Source organism: Crassostrea angulata, chromosome 2 (assembly GCF_025612915.1).
Source record: "Crassostrea angulata isolate pt1a10 chromosome 2, ASM2561291v2, whole genome shotgun sequence".
Classification (NCBI taxonomy): Eukaryota; Metazoa; Mollusca; class Bivalvia; order Ostreida; family Ostreidae; genus Magallana; species Magallana angulata.
The window spans coordinates 56,702,813-56,725,651 of record NC_069112.1 but is presented as its reverse complement, the minus strand read 5'-3'; the positions used below and the strand labels follow the sequence as shown (position 1 = coordinate 56,725,651).

Genomic DNA, 22,839 nt, shown 5'->3' with positions numbered 1-22,839 from the left:
CATATGTTGCTCCAAAACTAGTCAGTGTAGAAAACAAGAAACATAATAAATTCCACTCCATTTGACTGACTGCGTTGGATATATTTACTAATCGGTCCAGGAAGTATTATTGAAATTTACGGAGCTGCCTATTCACTTATGTGGTATATCTTTAATGGCAATGACATTTAAATGTCTTTTGTTCAGTAACTTTATATGTCCGTGTTTTGACTTTAAAGAGCGTGGTTAGATTTAATATGAACAAAAGGACTGAATACAAAATGAGGAAAAAGTCAAAAATCAAAATGACAGATGGTATAACATTTCTTACTTAATGCGTTTATTATGTTGATAAGGAATGGCCAAGCTTTTATCATTTTTTTTAAAAAGGTGCTTTGTCATATTCCCATGAATGTAGTCAAGAACCTACTGATTACTGTAATGGTTATACAAATCGTGCTTTCCAACAGATTTTAAAATTACTGATCAAGTGTACCAACTTCATCGGATTTTAATATCAATCGTAAATTTAATTGTTGCTAGAAAATGTTAAGTGGAATTTTTGCAGTTGATTTAAATTATGCTGTTGGATTGATAAAATTGTGTAAATAAATACAAAAAGTCATCTTTTTCCGAGCACATTAATTTAAATGATTAATGAAAAATTGTTTAATATGGACTCCTAAATTATACATTATTTACAGTATATTGACTGTAAAGACATATATTATTGAATTCGTTGAGAAACTCGGATACATATATTGCATTAGAGTCTCGTTTTCCTAAATCATTATGTACTTGCCTTTTTGTCACAAAATATTTTTAAGAGCTAGTTTCCGGTAGGCAGTAACCATGATATACTATCATTTTGAGTAAGTATTCTTTTCCGCTCTACAGTTCTGTTTTTTAAATATTTCATTACGCTATATATATTCAGTTCTACATGTATTATGATACAACGTCTTCAAAACAAAGTCCAGAAATTAGTCTGGAACACGTGTGGCGTTGTTGTTTTCATCTATCTCTTTCACTTTCTACTAATATACCTTTATCTTGCAACAATAAACATGTTATACTATTCGAGATGTATCTTTATAGCAATAATAATAGTAATAGTAAACTAGCATTTTTTCATACAACCATGGCCTTTGGATATAATTAACCTGTACCTTTTTGGGGCTAAAGAAGGCAATCAAAACACATAATCTAAATAATTGGATTTATTTACATAACATGATAAATATCAATGACATTAAAATGACAATATTACCCCGTAACTGGTGAACAATTCTAAATATAGGTTATCGTTAATTTTATAATATAGGTAATATTATGATGTGCGTTTTAATTGAGTGCGTAGTATCATTGAGACTTTCTCTGTCGAATGTCATTGTAATCTAGTGCATTTCGCAAAACATCTTGTCCCCACACTTTGAATAGAAGTACCTACTTATGTAAATGACAAAGATTAACACATATAAATGTTTGACTTAAAATGCGCAAAATGATGATCTTAAGATGAATTAAAGCATTTAGTTTTTTCAGCGTTGATTTTTAATCCTGGTTGCAAAAAGGATGGGTCTATATTGTTTGAATTTTTGTTTATAAAAATTACCGAGTGAAACTATTATTTCGAATATATTTATAAAATGTATTTCTGTAAATCTTAAAGAACAGCTATACATGTAAACTGATTTTGGGTTGATCCATTGAATAACACAAAACATACGTAAACTGGAGCGATCTTACTGTGTAGAATGTTAAATATGTTTAATACTTAATCATCATTTCACCAACACAATTATTGTTATAATTGTAAGCACATACATTTTGGTTTCAGATACTTTTGTCAAGTATCGTATTGGAACTCTTTTTTTATCTTTCAAACTACATCAGTCTTTCATCAACAAAACAGCTTTTTGAATACGCTTATATTCAGGGTTTCTGATGATATTGTTAAGACAGTTTATCGTAATGGGACTCATGGATGATTTCTCCAAGCTCATGATAAGCGGTGTTGTCATCATCTACGTTGAGATGGTATGTAGATTTAGAAGAAGGCTGGGCCTGTTGTGGATCCTTACCAACTCTATGTAAATGTGAATCGAGATTTTCGTTTTTTGTTTGTTGACTACAAATAGTGTTTCGTAGTTTTCTAGGGAAGAAAAAATAATCGGCATAAACCTTATTTGGTAAAAAGAAAAATATAAAAGCAGTTTTCTGTTTATCAAACAGTCAATTTATTAGTTAAATAGATGTAAAACAACATACCCGATTATAAAAAACGCATTGAGCAGCCCACTAAGGATTAGAAACGTCACAAAGACATACAGCAGTGTGGAATATGATTCTTTAGACTCAACATCCAAGGTGGCAGACTCAAATACTACAATTTTGTTTCATATTTTGATTTAAAAACAAATTAAATGATAATGTATTATAAATACATATAATTACATAATCTTTCATTTAATCAACTGCTGATACCTCGGTCACAGCGTTCACCCTGAAAACCAACGTCGCATCCACGTGGACATTGACCAGTCACATGATGACACTGTTCCCCATATAAGTATAGGCAGTTTCCGCATGTTAACGAACACCCTTGTCCATAGGTATTGTTACCGCAAGCTAAGAGTATATCAAAATTATTTTTTTAAAAAGACGTTTATACAGTTAGAGTATAGGAAAAATGTATATCTTGCGAAATTAATCTTTCAAAGATGTGTATGAACAGTTCTGAGATATATAGTCACGAATTGTTGGACCTTTTCATGATATAATAGGTTGAAAAAACCTGTTTTTCTAGTAGTAGCCAGATATAGCTTTAAACTTATTATTTTTGTAAAAATGATATGATATTATATTTGCACTTATGTAAGGCAAATACCTTGTTTACAATCAGTTCCTCTATAACCACTATCACATCCGATCAGACAAGTACCATTAATGTAATGGCATTGTCCTTTGTTAAGGCAGAATCCACACGATTGGTTACAGTGTAGACCAAATTTACCTTCATTGCACTCTGTAAGATTAATACAAGTGAACATTTCATAAACTTGATCAGCAATTAGACCACTAGTATAAAAAGAAACACAAATGTGTTACTTGTATCGCAGGTGACGCCTTTCCATTCCACTTTGCATCCTCACTCACACTGCCCTGTCACCCTGTCACATCTGTATGGAACTCCACAGTTGACGTTACACTGTTCCTGGCAGTTGTAGCCATACCGACCTTCGGGACAAACTATTTAGATGACAAATTGAATCCATGTAAAAGAAAGTTATTCATATTGACAGTTTAATGACACTTTATGCCATATTATAGGCATGATGTCTGAATTTCTTAGCTCTAATTAAAAAAATAAATATATACACTGATTAATTAAAAGAAATTTTTACGCAGAGGATTCCACCATTCCATTTTGAAATATACTTGTAACGTTCACATTTTTTTTACCTACCTTTGTCACACTTTACACTATACGAGCCATTATTACATCCGTTTAGACAGCTACCATTCACATTATGACACGGCTCATTATTTTTACAGTTCCCGCAAACCTGAAGACATCCAATGCCTTACGTTTTGTCGTAACCTTCTGTGTTAAAAGATGACAAGATACGTTTTGTTTTGTATTCCCTTGAGGATAATACATTCAATATAATGATTTATTCATGCCGTATTGATAATATTTGCTAATTCTTTATTATACGTGTATGGTTCGTGATTTTAATCATATTTACAATATGCACTCAAGAAAATCGTTTAGTCTAATCATGGCGTTCATATACATGTATCATCACTTACGTGCAATACAGTTTGGAACCTGGTATCCAGCAACACAACCAAGACACGTTCCATCCACGATGTTACAATGACCTTCCTGACAGTTAATTGGACATGGTAAGGAACAGTCCTCTCCGTAATATCCTGGTGTGGGTCATCCTTTTAATGGATATGCATGAGAGGGATATGAACGCAATTTCAAGAGTGTTTCATATTATATGAACATTTTTTACAAGCTTGTGGTTCATTGTTATTGCCATTTTCAACATAATTTCATATCATAATTCATATATATTCATACATATTCATACCATACCCACTGAGAGTCTAATACTGATCACAATATGAAACGTGGTTCAAACTAACAAATTTGTTCTTTTGAAAATTAAAAAAGAGAACAAATTAAGCAAAGCATCTATATATAAGAAAAACGCAATCAACTGATGAAAAATTTAATAATATGTGGAAAGGATATAAATATGAAAGCTAAGTGTCGTTAAATAACGGTCTTCTCCCCATTATTTCAGCGTCAGTTAATAAGAACAACAGTTTCCTGTTTTAATCGGACCAACAGTTTTCTGTATAATGAATATGGCTTTCCATTGAACTCTCTCGCAAAAAGCAGAAAGATAAAAATATTTAATGACAATGTAGATATACATGTAATGCTGACACATTTATTACAGATAAGCAACATCCACTTATCACTCGGTACACTCTTAATCTAATACAATTGAGTAGCGTCATCATGCTCTGCATATTGATCCGATAGAATTTTTTGGCGTCAATAAATTTTGCTCCACAATTCAATGTAAATTGCATATGGCTTTCATCTTTCATCTTTCATTTTTGCGAAAAACAAAGTTTAATTTTTGGTAACCAGAAAAAAAAATATTTCAAGAATTTCATACTATTAAAGGGTAAATACATTGATTTTCTTCTCGTAGTTAATTTTCATCAGATTTTTTAGTGAGCCATAGCAGAATGAGCTGACATGAACTCTGACGTCATAATCAAGTAAAATAAGTGAAAAAAGGTGGGAAAAAAAACTGTGTAATAACGGTAAATTTAATAACCGAAATCTGCCGAATTTACAAAATCCTCTAAAACTAGAAAACAAACAGATGCAATAGTTTCATGCAAACCAAAAACTTTTAGTCTTTATGAACATATTTATCATTAATACATCCTTGTGATTTGATTGAAAAACATACCATAAACCTCTACTTCACACAGTTCGTTGTATGCATACAACTCATGATCATTAGGATCCGGAGGGTTGGTCCTGTTGTTGTAGTAGATGACGTATCTCCCGTGTGTGATACACGTTATGTTTGTAGGGTTGGGTATTGTGGCTCTGGTGTAGTTGGTGTCCTTAAAACATAGTACTCCATGGTCTTTATTGGTTGAGTTTGATATGTAGACAGAGTATCCCAGGAATCTTCTAGTATAGCCATTATTCGCATCTGAAATTTAAAAAATGCAAATATTGGGGGTTATTTATGTGCAAACATCTATGAATTGTTTTCATGCGTATAACCTACTACAAGTTGTTTAAATCTATCACTGGAAAAAGTAACTTTGTGTGGAACCGTTGAAATCTGCCTTACCCCATACTGTATTTTCCGTCCTGTACTGTATAAAGATGTGGTGTATGCTGAGTATTTCACCCAGGTCTACCCGCCATTCTGCTGTTGTTTTTTTGTTTGCTGATTCTGTACACTGTAATCCATAAACAGACAGGTCTGACTTTTGTCCGTCAACAGCACGCTCTGCTCCCCAGGGTCTATCGGGGTAAGGATGCTGCTGCCACGCTGTTTTGTTTAAGGCTAAATTTTCTACGAATTTCAAATAATAGAGTTTTGGAAAGGTTATGAACTCATGAATAAGTTTAAACACAAGTGTAGGTTTAAACAACATTATCTTTTAATTTTAGAATCGTTTTTAATGTCTGACTTGAGTAGGAGTAGGGTATACATGCAAATTGTAGAAGATATTGCTTCTTTGTTGTATTTAAAGGATTTTGCAACAGTTTTTTTTATAAAGGGCATGGACTGATTTATCATTTCTTATTGTATCTCAGTTATCTACGTATACTCTAGGTGTCAAGGTTGTTTTTCTAAAACTTTATTTGTACAAAGAAAAGGGAACTTAACATTAACGTTCATATATTGAATATCACTGTTACATAGGGGACGGGGGAGAAAGGGTGGCGATATAGTTCTTATGAGAGATAAGCGTTAGATGTTAAGGGAGGGATCTTACTGTTAATTTGAGCATTTACAAACTATACATTACAATGTGAAATTTAAATACATTGTCATTTGTACGATATACATGCATAGAAGTGAATATTATCTGTTGACATAAGAAAGTAATAAATAATTCAATGATTAGATTATCTTACCGTACGCTCCCCCTAAATTAATCACCACAATGAATAAACAGAAAAGTAAAGCCGCCTCCATCACAATGTAAGGATTTCATGTAATGATTATCCAGGAAGTGAAAACAGTCATGAAGACTTTTTACGTATACTGAGCATTTACACCAGTCAAGGACATTTAGGGCATAGAAACGTTTTACCCTACAAAGTGCAGTTTTAATACATGATCATTTGTAAAATATATTCATTCATGTAAATATTATATGTTCATTTCCGGAAGTAATGAATAATTCAGTGAATACAATATCCTAACATATGCTCTTCTAAATTGATCATCACAGTGAATAAAAAAAAATAGAACTGACTCCATCACAATGTGTGTGTACCTCATGTAGTCATTATCCAGGAAGTGAAAACGGGCGTTAGAAACATGCTAGGATGATTAAAACCTGTTTATTAATATTAAATCTTTATATTATTCGCGGATATTTAAATATATTACAAGATATTATTTAGATTCTTTCTGACAATAAAATAAGTGGTTGCTGTTTTTGAAGGCAGTGTACTGAGGACATGATAGAGATATTCAAAAAGACACTACTGGAATTGATGAACACCTGTATTCCAAAGAGCAAACGAGGTAATAGAAAGGGAAAGATACCGCTAACAAATGATACCATAAAATGTATTAGAAGGAAACATAGTCATTGGGCCCGTTATATGGAAACTAGAGACAGTAAACACTACAGAGATTACAATAAAGCGAAGAACAAAATGAAAACAGTACCGAGAAAAGAACGAAAAATAGGGGAAAGGGAAATTGCTGAAACTGCCAATTCTATTTGCAAAAACTTGAAACATGTGAACTCAAAACGCAAATCTGTATCTGACATATCAGAGCTACACACCGAAGTCGACGGAACTCCTTTTGTTGCTTCAACAGACCCGAGAAAGCAAAAGTACTTGCAGAATTCTTCACCAGTTGATTCTGGAAAGAGTCACTGTACTGAAACATCATCTGATGCGCCGAACACCAAATAAGACATAAAAGAAAATTTTGAAGAACTTAACACGACCTAATCACCTGGCCAGGTGGCCCAGACCAAGTACATCCGAAAGTATTGTTCGAATTGGCAGATATTAAGGATGCCCCGCTTTGCCCAATTTTCAGCGAAAGTTTTAAGAGCGGAATTGTGCCACATAACGGAACATTGGTCATATTACAGCATTATTCAAAAAAGGAGATCCAACTACCGACCAGTTAGTCTCACCAGTGTTCTATGTAAGGTTATGGAGAAACTAATCCGGAAGAAGATAGTAGAACACATGAACACTCAAACTATTTTCAGCGACAAACAGTTTGGATTTATTGGCGGCAGATCCACCTCATTACAACTTTTAAAGGTTCTCGACAGATGGACACAAATCATACTTAAAAGAGGGAATGTTCATTTTATCTACATGGACTTTATAAAAGCATTTGATAAAGTCCCTCACATCAGGTATAGGCTTAATGACATGGCTTCCTGAGTGAAAGTAAACAGCGTATATATATTCATGGAAAATACTCGAAATGACACAGGGTCACAAGCGGAATTCCGAAGGGCTCCGTCCTAGGTAACATCTTGTTCGTCTTTTTTGTCAATGACTTACCTGAATGTGTAAATTCAGAAGTATTTTTTTTTGCTGACGAAACCAAACTGTTTAGTGACATTAAAACTGAAAACGACGCTGTAACCATACAACATGACTAGAACAACCTCCTTGACTAGAGTTTGAATGGATGCTACGGTTCCACCTAAACAAATGCAATGTGCCGAAAATTCAAAACAAATGGAAAAAAAAACTGCAAATACATCATGAAGAAGTGTGATGGAACCACAGCAACTAAAGAATCAGTGGAATCAGAAAAAAAAAATATTGGAGTCAACGTCGATAGTTATGTTTTGATAAGCATATTCAAACACAAATTAACAAGGCAAATCAAATAGTTAGCATTATCCGACGAGCATTCTTCTCATTAGATTATATATAATTCTGTTTATTATTCAAGCAGGGTTGCAAATAACATTTTCAAACCCAGGGCCATGTGGGCTCCCAACTTTTCAAGTTATAGAAGCCCACAAAAATTTATAGGGGCCCACTCCACTGATATTCACAATGAAGTTAGTTTATAATATTAAAATATATACATGTAGAATAAAAATTGTAAATTGCCATTATTAACTTGAATTAGATCCAATTTATTAAATTTGATTCTTTGTATTCATACATTTTATAGATGAGATGTTTTGTAATTGTTAGCTTAGTGACAAATAATTAAAATTAATCTCTGTATTTCTGTGTATTTTGGAGGTATTAGTCCAACCCTTTGACCCAGTTACAACCGTTATATAAAGAATCTTATTTTTAAGAAGATAACTGTAAAAAAAACGGTTTTATGATTATTTTAGCATTAATTTGGCAGAATTATTAACTATAATTACAAACTAGAGCAAAGCTCGTTGCAAAGCAACGAGTGGGTCTTCCGTTAATGTCGGAAGAAAAGCCGGAAGTTCCCGGAAGAAGCAGAGCTTTTTAACCAACAACAAGAGTAACTTAAATAAAAAGATGAAAAAATCGAATTATTCCTGGTACGACTTAACAAAATCCGAATGATTTTAAGTACGAATTAACAAAAACCTTTCTAATTTCAAGAACGACTTGACAAAAAAAAATCCGAATGTGTTCAAGCACGACTTAACAATTATTTTTGGTACGAATTAATTTTACTTTGAACATTACGCTATTTTTTAAGCCGAGGACGTGGAAACAAAATTTCCGGAAAAATCAATGTTTAAACCCCAATATCTCTGTAATGCATCGTCCGATTTTCAAACGGATTTCAGATTTGAATTCACCATGGCCAGTTCTATAAGACTGTAGTATTGTCTTATTTTGTTTCAAAAAATGAAAATTTCCAAAAATTGGAACTGCTTCCGGTTTTGAGCAAAATTAATGAACAAAATTTTAAACCCCCCAGTACATTATAGAATTGATACATCTATCATCAGTAAAAATTTCAAAGCAATATCTTTAAAGTTTACGGAGATTTCTTCCGGACAAAATCACTTTTTTAAAATTTAAAAATGGCCGCCAAATTTGAACGGAAGTGACGTAAATGCTGAAACTTTGACATCTTTGAGGCACGGTAACTTTACAAAAGCTCTGAAAATTTCACTGAAATCGGATGAAAATTTTCTGAGATATAAAGCCGAGAAGGAGTCAGAAAAAAAATAAAAAATAAAATAATAATAAAAAGAAACCGAAGAAAAACAAAAGGGTCTTCCGTTGGAAACGGAAGACCCTAATTACCAACTAATAGTAATATCAACACTAAAAGTTATAAACATCGGTTGCACAGTATGTGGTTGCATCACCCGTATTTATAACCCCGAAAGATAAGACAATCTCGAGTTAATAATTACAACAGATGCTTACTGAAGCTGTGAAAACTTCTTCAGAATTAGTTAATTATCATTTGATTGCCTTTGGGGTTAATTCAAACAATTGCAAACTCATGATACAGGGCAACCTTAACTTCTCTTACGGAGGAAATTCCAACGAAGTTGCCGATCAAAAAGTGACTATTCAATTTACGTTGGTCCTTGATTGCCCAACAAATTTATACTCGCCATGTGGGCAATTAGATCTTTAAGAAATAGTCGCCCACAGTAAAAATTACTCGCATTTGCGAGTGGGCGAGTGGTTATTTGCAACCCTGTCAAGGCATTCGTGCTACCTCATCTAGAATATTTGAACAATATATGGGACCCCTATAATGTAAAGACACTGCATCTATTGAGAATGTACAAAGAAGAGCCACAAAAATGCTACATGGGCCATACCTGTCAGAGAAAATTTATCAGGAAAAACTGGAAATACTGAAAATACCAACACTGAAATTAGACGCTTACGTTGAGATATGATAGAACCATATAAAATGATAGGTGGAATTCATGATGAATGAACAACAGAATGAATGTTTATCTTGAATACAAGTAACACCACGGGACAAAATATGAAAGTGGCAAAGCAGAGATGTAAACCAGACGTTCGTAAATACTTCTTCACAAACCTGATAGGTGACTCATGGATCAACTTCCTGAGCATGTTGTATCTGCCGACTGGACAGGTACTGGAATTACCATCATTATGGACTATATAATGGACCACTATATTATGGACAATTATGGACTATATAAAAGCAATGACCAGGCTATCACACAGTCTGATGATCATGAGACCACATAGATGGACAAATAGGAGCAGTAGCTCCTGCGTTCATAATGAACGTACAAAGTATGTAGGTAAGGCAAGATATATATATATATATATATATATATATATATATATATATATATATATATATATATATATATATATATATATATATATATATATATATATATATATATATATATATATATGTGTGTGTGTGTGTGTGTGTGTGTGTGTGTGTGTGTGTGTGTGTGTGTGTACATGTATCAGAGTGTATATATCTATAAATAAGTATACTGTCAGTTTGTCTATATATGCAAAGTATATTAATCTCATTGACTTAGTAAAAGATAAGTTTGTCTTCTAGACAACTCGAAGTTTAGCCATGTGGATGGAGTAAGTTGGGATTAATTTTCAATGGCAAGTAGACAATATATACTTGTCTATATTACATTATATTAATATAATAGTATTTGTGACAAAACAATGAATTTACAATCAATATTATTAATATTATATAATATTAATATTATACAATATTATTATATGAATTACAAATAAAACACAAAAACAAAACCATAACGCAAAGGCTGCAAAAGATAAAAGAAGAAAAGAAAACATTTTAATGATAAGGTAGGAGAGTTTTACTCTCAATTTTATTCTGATGAATGTAAAAAGTTTTCGAAGGGTTTGTATGACTTTTAATTACACATGAGTACAAAAAAGTTTATATTACAGCATTTATAACTATTTCCACGCAAAAATTAATTTCATCAATTAAGATAATAAAACGAATTAATTAGAGATTAAAAGGGGTCTGAAGAGACTACACAGCCAATTGTGCCTCACGTGAAATGAGCTTCACGTGAATTTCACGTTAAGCTTCACGTGAAATACACGTGAATTTCACGTGAATTTCGCGTTAAGTGAATTTCACGTGAATTTGTTCACGTTAATTTCACGTGAATGTGTTTCACGTGAATTTAACGTGAAAATTTCACACATTTTTCACTAAAATTTCACGTGAAAACAGTTTCACGTGAAATTCACGTGAAAAATTTCATGTGAATTTCACGTGAAATTGTTTTCACATGAATTATTTTTCTTTTCCAAAAGCATGTTCACTTTTCTATTATAATTTCTTGTTTTGCTTTTATAATTGCTTTCAATATGCATCCTTTTTTAAGTACTGTCAATATTCGGAAAAATTAGACTGTTTATCATATTATTAAGAATGACTACCATACTTAATTCATTATTGTGAAAGGAATATACAACATGAAACAAGATCAAATTGGTAGCATCAAATTTGCATTTATTTATTTGGGTTTTTAACAACAATATGCATCAATTAGTACGCAAAAGACAAATATTTCTTTTAAATTTATGAAATATATGATGTATGTTTATCATGAAAAAATAACTTTTGAAATAAAGATACATAATAAGCCTTTTTTTGAAACTATCATTTGTATACTTTTTAGTATTTTTTAAAAATATACAACAATAAATTATATGACTAATACAAGTATAACAAATACTAATATTTTATTGGCACAAACACACTTACAATAATAGGCAAAGGCCTAAGATATGTATAAACAGAATATTGTTTACATAGATATATCATTATATTTCCCATTCACATAAGAGGAAAAAATTTCTGATAGATAACAGAATTTTCATCAATTTTTAGCAAATAAACTCCATATCTCACTACAAAAGAACTGGTGTTACTATATAGTCAAAAAGTTTTTCTAAAAGTTTACACAGGTTTTCTAGTCCAATTGTCTTCTTGATCTTATAGTAAGCTTTTCTGGTCTTTTCCATGAGAACTGCTGTAGCAAAGTTATAAACAGTACATTACATATTAAAGTTAAACCAAATGACAATATTTTGACACAGTTTGAAGTAAATTTCCATTATAAGTAAATTAATTTATCAATACAAGATTTCACATTTGAATTAAATAAAAGAACTTTTGATTTTTCAATATTGACCTGTAATTTTGATTTAGAACAATATGTTTCAAGGGTGAACTGTTTCAAGAATATTTAAACAGTTATGTAAACCCATTTTTGCTTTCAGGTAGTAATACAATATCATCATCATATAATAAAGAGTTTACATGTTTAACAATAATAGAAATACAAACCTATTTAACATGTATAAAAAGAACAGAAATACAAACCTATTTTATAACAAGAATAGAAATACAAACTTATTCAGATTAGAAAAGGTGCTTTATACACAATAAAGGCACACAAAACTGCTAATGCTATTCTATTGTAAAACTTTACAAGTGATAAGTGAACATTTCAAAGCAGAATGACTACAAATCAAAAATAACACTAGTTAGATAATTTTCCAAAAAATAAGGCAAGAATCTTTTGCTGTTGTCATATGTAAACATTACTGACAAAACTCATTGGTTTTCTTTGAAAAATGTCATTATAATGAGATTTTTGCTGTAGCAAATTTTTCTTTAATTTATCTATTTATTAATACAATGTTATTCCAATTGGTAAATTTTAAAAAAAAATCATTTACAAGACTTGGAATATTCATTTAAAAGTACCTAGCATTAATCTGCATTTGAACTAACTGTATCGATCTGCACCAACAATTATAATTGTAGCTTATCGGGTAGTTTGGAAATTCTAAATCTGTTAATAATGTAACCATTGTGATTGCTGTGCTTTAGAGATTTTTCATTGTGATTCTCTACAACTCTGCAGCCACCTCGTTTGCAGTCATGAATAACATGAACAACATGCCGAATGTGGCATGTTTTCTTAATGTGAGTCTCATTTGTTAACTGCACCACTTGGTTGCAACTTGTAAAGGAAATGTTGCACACTTTCAAAAAAGCTATCTCGTGTTCTGCTGTCTTGGTCTTTATACGTAGAAGCTTCTGAATCACTCCAATCCTGTCCTGAAACAAATATCGGAATATACATTACATACAATACCCTTAATTCCTACATTATAACTACATTATTATATTTTTGTGATATGCTATTTCATTTGCTAATTTAAGAAGTTAACGCTTATATAAACCTTTTTTAATGATGTCACAATATCTCTGTTTAAAAAACATATCAACCTACATGATGTTATGTTTTGTTACATTTACATTTGGTACTGTTATTGCAGTTTATGATAAGAATCCGAGTTGGCCATAAAGCTCAATATAGCTATATGGTTTTCATTAAAAGTTGTATGTACAAAACCATTCTCCATTTGATGTAGACAATGTATCAACAAATAAAATCAATTTAATACTTTAAAAAACAAGAGGCCAATAGGCCTTAATGGTCACCTGAGTAGCATATAACCCATACCCAAACTTGTCTAGGAGTCTCATATATGCATTTAATTAAGTTTCATTATGAAGTAAAAAAAATTATAAATTTGTAATAACGGCCATCTCCCTGCCTGAAATATTCTTTCAAAAAGGACTATGAAACCTATAATTTTAGCGAAAAACTTAAAGATCATAATAGAGTGCATGACCTGATTTTAAAAAGTTGCAAGCCTCTGACAGAAAATAATAATCCCATATTTGTTAACTTTTAGGATAGGTTTTATGTGTATATGTTCTCATGGATAATCTACATGTAAAACAAGGTGGTTAGTATACATGTTTTATCTAAAACAACCTCCCATCCCCCATCCCCAGGGGCAGACAGAAGCTCTCCCTGTGGGCATTTAGACAAAAAACAAATAAACAGCTTTAAAAATCATCATGAGTTACTCACTTCTCCTGTGGTAGACCCATAAATTTCATAAATGAGATTCCTCTTATCATAGAGATGCTTCACACCAAAAATGGTAACGATTGGCCTTGTAGTTTTTAAGAAGAAGTTAAAAATGTAAAATTGTTAACCCACGACAGAAGTCATGCATGACGACGGACGAAAACAGATAGCAATACGTCACCTGAGTTTACTCAGGTGACCTAGAAATGAATTCATTATATTCATTATATCCATATTTGTTATATTATCTATACTTAATTAAAAGTTACCTTTACAGTTTCTGAATATAAGACAAAGCTTTGAATGCCTGCATAATCTCCTTCGCTTGTTATGCATCCTAGGCAGCTGTATAGTTTTGCATCTTTAGCAATATCAGTGTCAATGGCAACAGATATTGTGAGCAACTCCAACTCTTCCAGTAGATTGGGGTTACTCTGTTTAATGCAGATGAAGCAATATATAAAACCCTCAAAGACAAACAAAATTTCATTTTTAGAGTTAATACAATTCATTCCTTTAATTAAGACAGATTCATGTACATTAATTATTTTTTCATAAAATTTTCGTCAACCATCAGCTATTATGATGTAGAGTTTGGTATATATGCCTTCTTCAACTCTGATTTCGAGCCTAGCGGCTCTCATGCTGAATATACAGTGGCATTGGGCTAATAAGGAATGCGATATAAAAACTATGGCCAGGTAATAATCTATACATTTATTCTTAACCTATAATCATTAATTATATATGTACTTGCCATTGGTTTCCTTGAAGAAGTTCTGGTCACGTTCCGCAGCTCCCCAGCTTTAAAATTTTCATTTTGGTCAGGGACTCCAAGAAAAGACTTGATTTTCTTGTCATTTCCATATGACAGCACAAAACTGCTAGCTTGTTTCCTGCAAGATAATAGTTTTATCAGTTGTTTAGTCGATCAATATGCGGGGGAAAAAATGTATCTATCATGTAATAAATTTTTGATATTTACACTTCATTTCCATGAGCTAATGGTTTGACATAACTATACATAACAGATAAATATTGCTTGAACATATAACATTTCATTAGATTTAAATTGCGTATGGAACTGAAAAAAATTACTGATATTTACATAAATTAAACAATAAAATTGTTACCATGTATCATTCAAATGCAAGAAACCTCCAGACACCACATGTTTTGTCAATTCTGACTTTGCAAATTGGATGACCGTATCCCTTGACCTTTGATGGCCGTTCTGATGACGAATACTCTCTCTTATTGATTTGTGGTTTTTTTCAAACACGTCTTCAGTGAAATGAAGAGGATGGCCATGCCTTATTATGTCATCAGACTGCAATTATCAAACAAGATCAGACAATCTAACATTTAAGTACAAGCATGTATGATTTACCATATGGTAACTTACAAGATATAATATATGTGCCATGAATTTACATTATATATATATATATCCGTCCTATTATCCTTTATTGAAAGTATTTTGCCACATTCATAGTTAACCATCTATATATCTGCTTGAAATTAATGTGCCTTTCCTTGCAGTATTTAATATATGGTATATATGTTACATTCAGAATTGAGTCATTTATTAGTGATACTGTAAACACAAGTCAATTGGAAGCTATATTTTACATACTATATGAACACAGAAATGTGTCTTGCTTTTGCTGCCAAGTTGAGGAATGTTGTCTTTGATAAATGCAAGATAATCTTCAAATTCAGAACCAACTGACGTAACACCTTGATAAATGTGCTTGGATATCTGAAAATATACTGGTACATGAATCAAATAATACATATAATTCAACTGATTGAAGAGTGAAAATATGTTATTGTTTTGTGATTAAATTTTAGAATTTTAGTTTTAAAATCATAAGTATACATTTATGTTTTTTTTTAATGGCTATAATTCATTTCTCTATTACCAAAGCAAGCTTTCCAAGTGCTTCAACATATGGCATTTTCAACCCAGCGAATTCCATATTAAATGGAGCGACCTGAAGCTGTAAAAAGATTAACATCTATAAGTACATGAATAAACACCTAAAGAAATTGCTCATTGCCATGCATCACTTGTGTCTAAGAATAAGGAAAAGTTGCACTTTTGAACTTTTCATACTTACATAATGTTTATAATCCTTTCCTTGTCGACTGTCCAAAAACTTGAAAAAAGTGTCAGCATTGATGCGGTAGGAAAAGTCAGTTTGATCAACAGTTTCCAAATGTAAAGTCAAAAGTTGCATCTGGTGTTCACTTAGAGTTCTGACACAGTGCTTCAAAAGCAAATTAGGTCATTATATAGAATGTTATTTATGGATACTGGATCATGCAAAATTCTTTTTTCAGAGCATATATATTTGCTTAATCTTGCTCAGGTTGAAAAAGAATGCTTGTATGTAAGGGGTAATGAGATTCGAATTAAAAGTTTTATGCCAGCTGAAAAATTTCTTAGTTATAGGTCAAGGCAAAACTATATTATAACCACTATATACTGGTATATTTAGCAAGTGTGCACTGTATAATTTACTTCCATATTCTTGATATTAAAGATATCTTACCTGAATCAAGTGTTTTGCTAATCCAAGGTACAAGAAATGAAGAATTCCTACAGGTGCATCCCTATGAGGAGAGGGAAAATATATCGAAACCAATATATTGATGCATCACAACTTTATAATATAATACTAATACTATCTTGTATCTAGAGAGAATTGTTGTTTAATAAAATCAATACCTGTGGGGATCAACATGCTGCCACAAGCAATTGTCGTAGAATTTGATACCGGTCTGCTTTTGTATCATTGTTCTTGCACTACCTTGAGCATGAATTTCAAGTCTCCTTAGTGTTTTCCTTGTTGCAGATGATGTTCGCAATGGCCATATTGTAAATGGGTCTGATTTGTCAGCCTGAAATGGATTTTATTAAAGTTGCAGTTATGTAATTTCATTTAAAGAATGATAAGAAACTGAAGGAAATTAAAAGCTTTTACAAATTCAAAATTTTCTTACCAAACATTTGGGACAAAACTTAATTGCTGCAGGTCCCATGTGATTTGAAACCAAACTCATCATCTGGTAGTCGGATATTATGGATGAAATTTCTGATGTTAGCGTTATTTCTTGCTTTAAAAAGGCGTCATAGCTGTCAACTCCTATTCTAAAAAAGTCAGATTTAAACACCTAATATATACATGTACGTGGACAAACTTCCATCGATGTTCAAATTATTGTATGTGTTCTTACGTCATACGTACTCTGCGCACATTTTTATGTCGTCACATACTGGCTTTAAAAGCTCCATCATTGCAACCTGTTCTGATGCTGCTAGAAATATCGAGTTCTTGTTCTTGTTTTTTTCCTCCAAAGGAAGACCAGCCAATTGAGCTTGTATCCCATGCAAAGGAGCCCATCTCCGGGACTGGTTTGCAGACAAATCATCCACAAATATATTAAGAGGAATTTTAATGATGGGTTTTCCTTTCCAGAGTGAAGATGTTGCAAAAAAATCCCTTTTCTCCTGAAAAAAAAAAATTATAATTTTCATTGCAATATAATTTTAAAAATTAATGCTGTTTTATTGACATTTAAGTTGTTGACATCTTGCAGTAAATGTGTTGTGAGGCTCACAATCATAATTTTTACAGATGAGATTGAGGTTTAACAAAAGACGTGGTAAAACAAAGAATAAAAAGAATATCTCACTTGATTTGGAATGGTAAATGATTTTTATCCAACTCGTTTCATGTTTTCTATCCCCTCGCCAAGGGTTGAGGTTAGAAAACAAACATCTTGTTGGATAAAAATTTGGGTCATATACCATTAAAAACCATGATAGATCACACACACACACACACACACACACACACACACACACACACACACACACACACACACACACACACACACACACACATATATATATATATATAATATGTAGATATTCAAATGCTTACCTCTTCTGACAGTAAATTGAAGTTCTCATATCCATCATTAACCTCTCTCAGGTCAATTGGCTGAGATACTGTGTACTTAGAACATTTATCAATTGGGACACAGAGTGATTTGTTCATAATCACCAAACACCTTTAAAAAGTATAAAATTTAAAAATCAGAGCAAATAGTTCTACATGCAAAAAGATATTTCAAACCATATTAATATGCAAATGACAAATCTGGATAAACTAGAGGTACTTTGAGCAAGCTCGCAAATAATAACTTGATTACTTCTTGGATGCATCTCTTTCTTATAGTGACCTTGAACTTGACCTTGAACTTGCACAAATGATCAAAGCTCAAGGTCAAGACATAATAACCTTTGAGTCAAATTTTAGCTTCTAATCATTTTCCATAACAAGATATGGCCTAGACAGGAATTATGCATTTTTTTAACAATGACCTTAAACTGCTTTACTGACCCATGGTCAATTAAGTTAATGACACATCCTCAGGTCATAAGAACTCTGTATGTGTAGTAGGAGCTTCCAATGTTTCTCTACTTTGTTTGCGGGGGGCATGATAAAAAATTCTGAGCTTGGCACTTAATATTAATAGTCCAGTTACCTATTTTCTTCTTCATTAAACAAATCTTCAAAGTAGGGGTGATCACCCTTTCTGAGTTCCTCAACTTCAACACAGAGTTCACCATTTTCCTGTAAATAATTTGATATACCAAACAATTGATATAGAAATATGAACAAATCTACTACAGTTATTGCCGAGATCAAAGAGATACATTATGTGAGTCTGACAATATTATTGAATTATTTAATTACCTGGTCACATTCCTTTACCATGAACTGTCTAATTTTCCCCAACAGTGTTTTCTCTTTGTGGGAAAATTCAATAATCTCTCCCAAAATAAAATCCATTGTTTTGCTTTTGCCCCAATGGAATTTCATTTCCTTCCACTTTTCAGCAGAGCTTTGTGTTGTGATTTTATGAGTGCCGATTTTTAAGATATTTGGATATCTGGAACAAATACATGTTATATAAAAAAATAATGTTTATGTAATTTTAAGCTAAATAAATCAACCAACAAATCCCACAATTCACCAAAGAAATTTAATTTAAGTGAATACCTGTCTATTTTCTGTGCAGTGCTAGGATTTGCTATAAGCATTTGAAGCATCGCAGATGGTTTGACCATCCAATGGATATTCCCATTTTCATCTGTATTCTAATAATATACAAGGGAATAATACATCATATATATATTTAAGCATTGAATCATTATTTTTGAAAGACATTGTCTCATAACTGCAGCAGTGTGTGCATACAAATTGAGTAAAGCGCGTTAATACTTTTTTTAGTATTAAGTACCCATGGGACGAGCACATTTTTTTAAATGAATTACAGTTCTCAACTCAAGAAAAACATTTATTATTTTTAAACATTTCATTTCTTAAACACAAAAAATCTTTTTAAAAAATCATTTAAGAGTAAGTTACTCCCCTTGTTATTGCTACTGCTACTGCGCTACCTTTAACTTACACTAACATTCTATGAAAAGATATCTTGTCCTAAAATTAGAAAGCTTATGCAATTCTGAGAAAAGGTATGCCTCATATTGCCAATTCCATTGAGGTTTAAGAGAAATATGGCCATTTAAGTGAACCAACCATTTCCACTCTCCCCTATTTAACACAGATTCTTCCACTCTCCCCTATTTAACACAGATTCATAGGGCTCTCCTTCAAAAAAGCATATTTAATTAATCTGTTAGAGGTCAATTGTTCTACCTCCTTTAATAAGAAACCTTATTCAAATGCTTCATACATCTACATGATATTATCATGATAATAGCATCACATCACTTAGAAATATAACCCTTACATGTATACCCTCCCCCTATCTTTTGATTTTCATAAAAAGCAATAGTTTGAAATATTTTACGGTACCTAATATTATGAAACTTGTGGCAATTTCCTTGAGTTATTTCTCACAATATTTGGAATAATCATCATTGATGCTAAGAATTGCTCCTTTTTGGTCAATTGGATGATTTGTAGCATTTTTATTTAAAAATAGACATGCCGTCCTGCATGTGGTTTCTTGTTTCCATGAAAAAGGAAGCTAACAATCATATTTAGTGATTATCTTAATATCTATTCTGATTTCAGTCTCCTTTAATTAAACCATGCTAAAACAGTAAAACCTACAAGTGTGATGCCTGCCTTAAATTTAAAAAAAATCAAACACACCATGCAGGGTAGCTGGAAACCAATAAGAATTTCATGAAAAATGTTCAAACTTTGCATGCGGTTCTACATTTTTGATGCAAATATACAATAAAAGGGTAAAGGCATGAGACACATATTTTTTTTCAATGTGAAAGCCATGGGACATGTCAATTTTTTTAATGGATATTTTAATTTGTTCAGGTCCCATCATTGTGATAAATTTTGCCTGGTCCCTCAGTACCCTGTGTGTGTTACAGTGTTATAACTGCAGTAGCTTTCCACACACTTTACATGCAATATATATATCTGTGTGTGTATGTCAAGAATATATATTATGTATATATTATGTATGTTTTTCTACATGTACATGTACTTACTTGTATATGTTCATATAAAAAACCAGTTTTTTCTTAATTTTTCTTAAACAAATGGATTTAATAAATTATAATTTAAATTATAATAAAAATATTTACCTGTTGTATCATCTCATCCAGTTTAAGATTTTCTGTCCAAAATGACTTGATTTTAGCCAATGAAGGTACATTTTTTACACAACACTCTCTCAAAATATAGAGAATAAATGAGAGTGTTTCGTCACTCTGAAAATGTAGGGAAAAAGTGTTTTAAAACAAAATGTCCGATATAAATGTCAATAGTGAACGAGAGAGAGAGAGAGGAGAGAGAGAGAGAGAGAGAATACTTACAACTCGGTGAGTTTTAGAGCTGTGTAAAACACTTAAAAGAAAATGCAACTTAGATTCGAATGGAAACCAGTCGGATGGCTCGGACTCTTGGTCGTTCGTAATCCTTGTATCGATTTCTTCATCATCGTCATCGTCCAAAACTTCGTGTTGCATTTGCTTTGAATTGTTTCCCTTTGTTTCATCAGAATCTGAAGTGACGCTGTGATCTTCAATATAATCACAACAAGATGGGCCATCGCTGTCTATAGCATAGTCTGTAGAATCAGAACTTGTCAGATCAACATCGGCCTGTGATCGCTGATCCTGATAAATATCGCTAACTGAGAGAGTTTCCTCGTGATTTGTTAAATCTAAACAATCTCTGTGTTTTTTTGTTTCACAGTGTCGCTTGTAGTTATTAAATCGGTCAGTGGAAAAATCGCAGCATTCACAAATGAAACGTTCTTTTTTCTTGAATTTTGTCCGATACATATTTGACAGCTCATCGACGTCAATCTACTCCTTGAAAAATATTAACCCTTATCTGAATATTTGAAACGTTTTAAAGAGTAAGATTCTCGTTGCACGAGATTTGCAGACGACAACTAGGTCAAGCAGACAATACTGTCAACATTAAGAAAGGGAGAGTGGAAGTGTCAAATTAAAGATATGTATGAGGTATGTATATACTATTTATAAAAAAAACATCAAAAAATTCATCAGCAGGATAATCAAATTCATAGTTTTAGCTGTTGTTTTACGCTGAAGGAATATGCATGCCTTTGTTTACTGCATAAGCTCCGCCCATAGGGAAAATCCAAGTTAAAAATAAACGATATATATAGGATCTAATATGTTTTACGGTGCTACCGTTCTGGCGAGCGCAGCAAGAATTACACATACCTTGCATCATTGTCAACTTATAGTTTTATTTAGGTATCAACGAATGTCAAAGAATTTTTGAGAGAGTATTGCTCTACAATATATATGCCAAAGGTACTAATTTTAATGGTTATGATACATACAGCGCAACCCCTACCCCGAGAGAGAGAGAGAGAGAGAGAGAGAGAGAGAGAGAGAGAGAGAGAGAGAGAGAGAGAGAGAGCGGTTCCTGTTTGTAGGTGTGTAATTTCCCACTTTTAAATTTGATGGTCTGACTATATGCAATATCGATCGATCGATCGATCGAGAGAGAGAGAGAGAGAGAGAGAGAGAGAGAGAGAGAGAGAGAGAGAGAGAGAGAGAGAGAGAGAGAGCGGTTCCTGTTTGTAGGTGTGTAATTTCCCACTTTAAAATTTGATGGTCTGACTATATGCAATATCTACATATTTTTTTTAAATGTTTATTTTTTCATTTTATTCCTTTTTATTTAGTTCAAAATATCCTATTGTTTATTTCCTCCCTACTCACATACTTACCTGCCTACTGTGCATGCATGCACAATTAGCTTAAAAATGGATCGATATGACAGTAAAGTATGGCTCTTGCTAATATATATACATAAAATCTCTATATTAAAAAATTTTTTAAAAAATCATATGTCAATGAGGCAGGTATCGCAGTCGATACTGAAATAGCCAGTACACTCATTACAGATGTTTGATCCACCTCTAAATTTATCGCGGGAAATATAGCGCGAGTGCACTGTGACGTCATCCATGACTTTGTTCGTCTTTGTTTTCGTTTCTCGACTCAATACGGAGGTATGGAAGCATGTAACAAATCTTTTGAGTCTCGCCAAAGCATATGCGGTACTTAAAACGTGTCTTCAAACTTTAAGTCACCGTAAATTACGA

At 32.3% G+C, this 22,839-nt stretch overlaps 1 protein-coding gene and 1 pseudogene across 1 annotated transcript; both read right to left on the bottom strand.

Annotated features, from left to right (window-relative positions):
• LOC128174538 (multiple epidermal growth factor-like domains protein 10) overlaps positions 1–6,486 on the bottom strand; it is a 34,640-nt pseudogene extending 28,154 nt beyond the window's left edge.
• A 6,098-nt stretch (positions 6,487–12,584) lies between these two features.
• On the bottom strand, positions 12,585–21,881 carry LOC128172585 (uncharacterized). Its single transcript, XM_052838370.1, has 17 exons — positions 21,065–21,881; positions 20,834–20,959; positions 19,260–19,357; positions 18,954–19,149; positions 18,742–18,830; positions 18,135–18,264; positions 17,436–17,698; positions 17,191–17,338; positions 16,916–17,088; positions 16,740–16,800; positions 16,305–16,454; positions 16,107–16,184; positions 15,818–15,943; positions 15,315–15,511; positions 14,939–15,077; positions 14,451–14,615; positions 12,585–13,355 (listed from the first exon to the last, which is right to left on the bottom strand). Exons 1-17 carry the CDS (start codon positions 21,533–21,535, stop codon positions 13,047–13,049), a joined length of 2,919 nt encoding a protein of 972 aa, XP_052694330.1. The 5' UTR covers positions 21,536–21,881; the 3' UTR covers positions 12,585–13,046.
• Between the last annotated feature and the right edge of the window lie 958 nt (positions 21,882–22,839).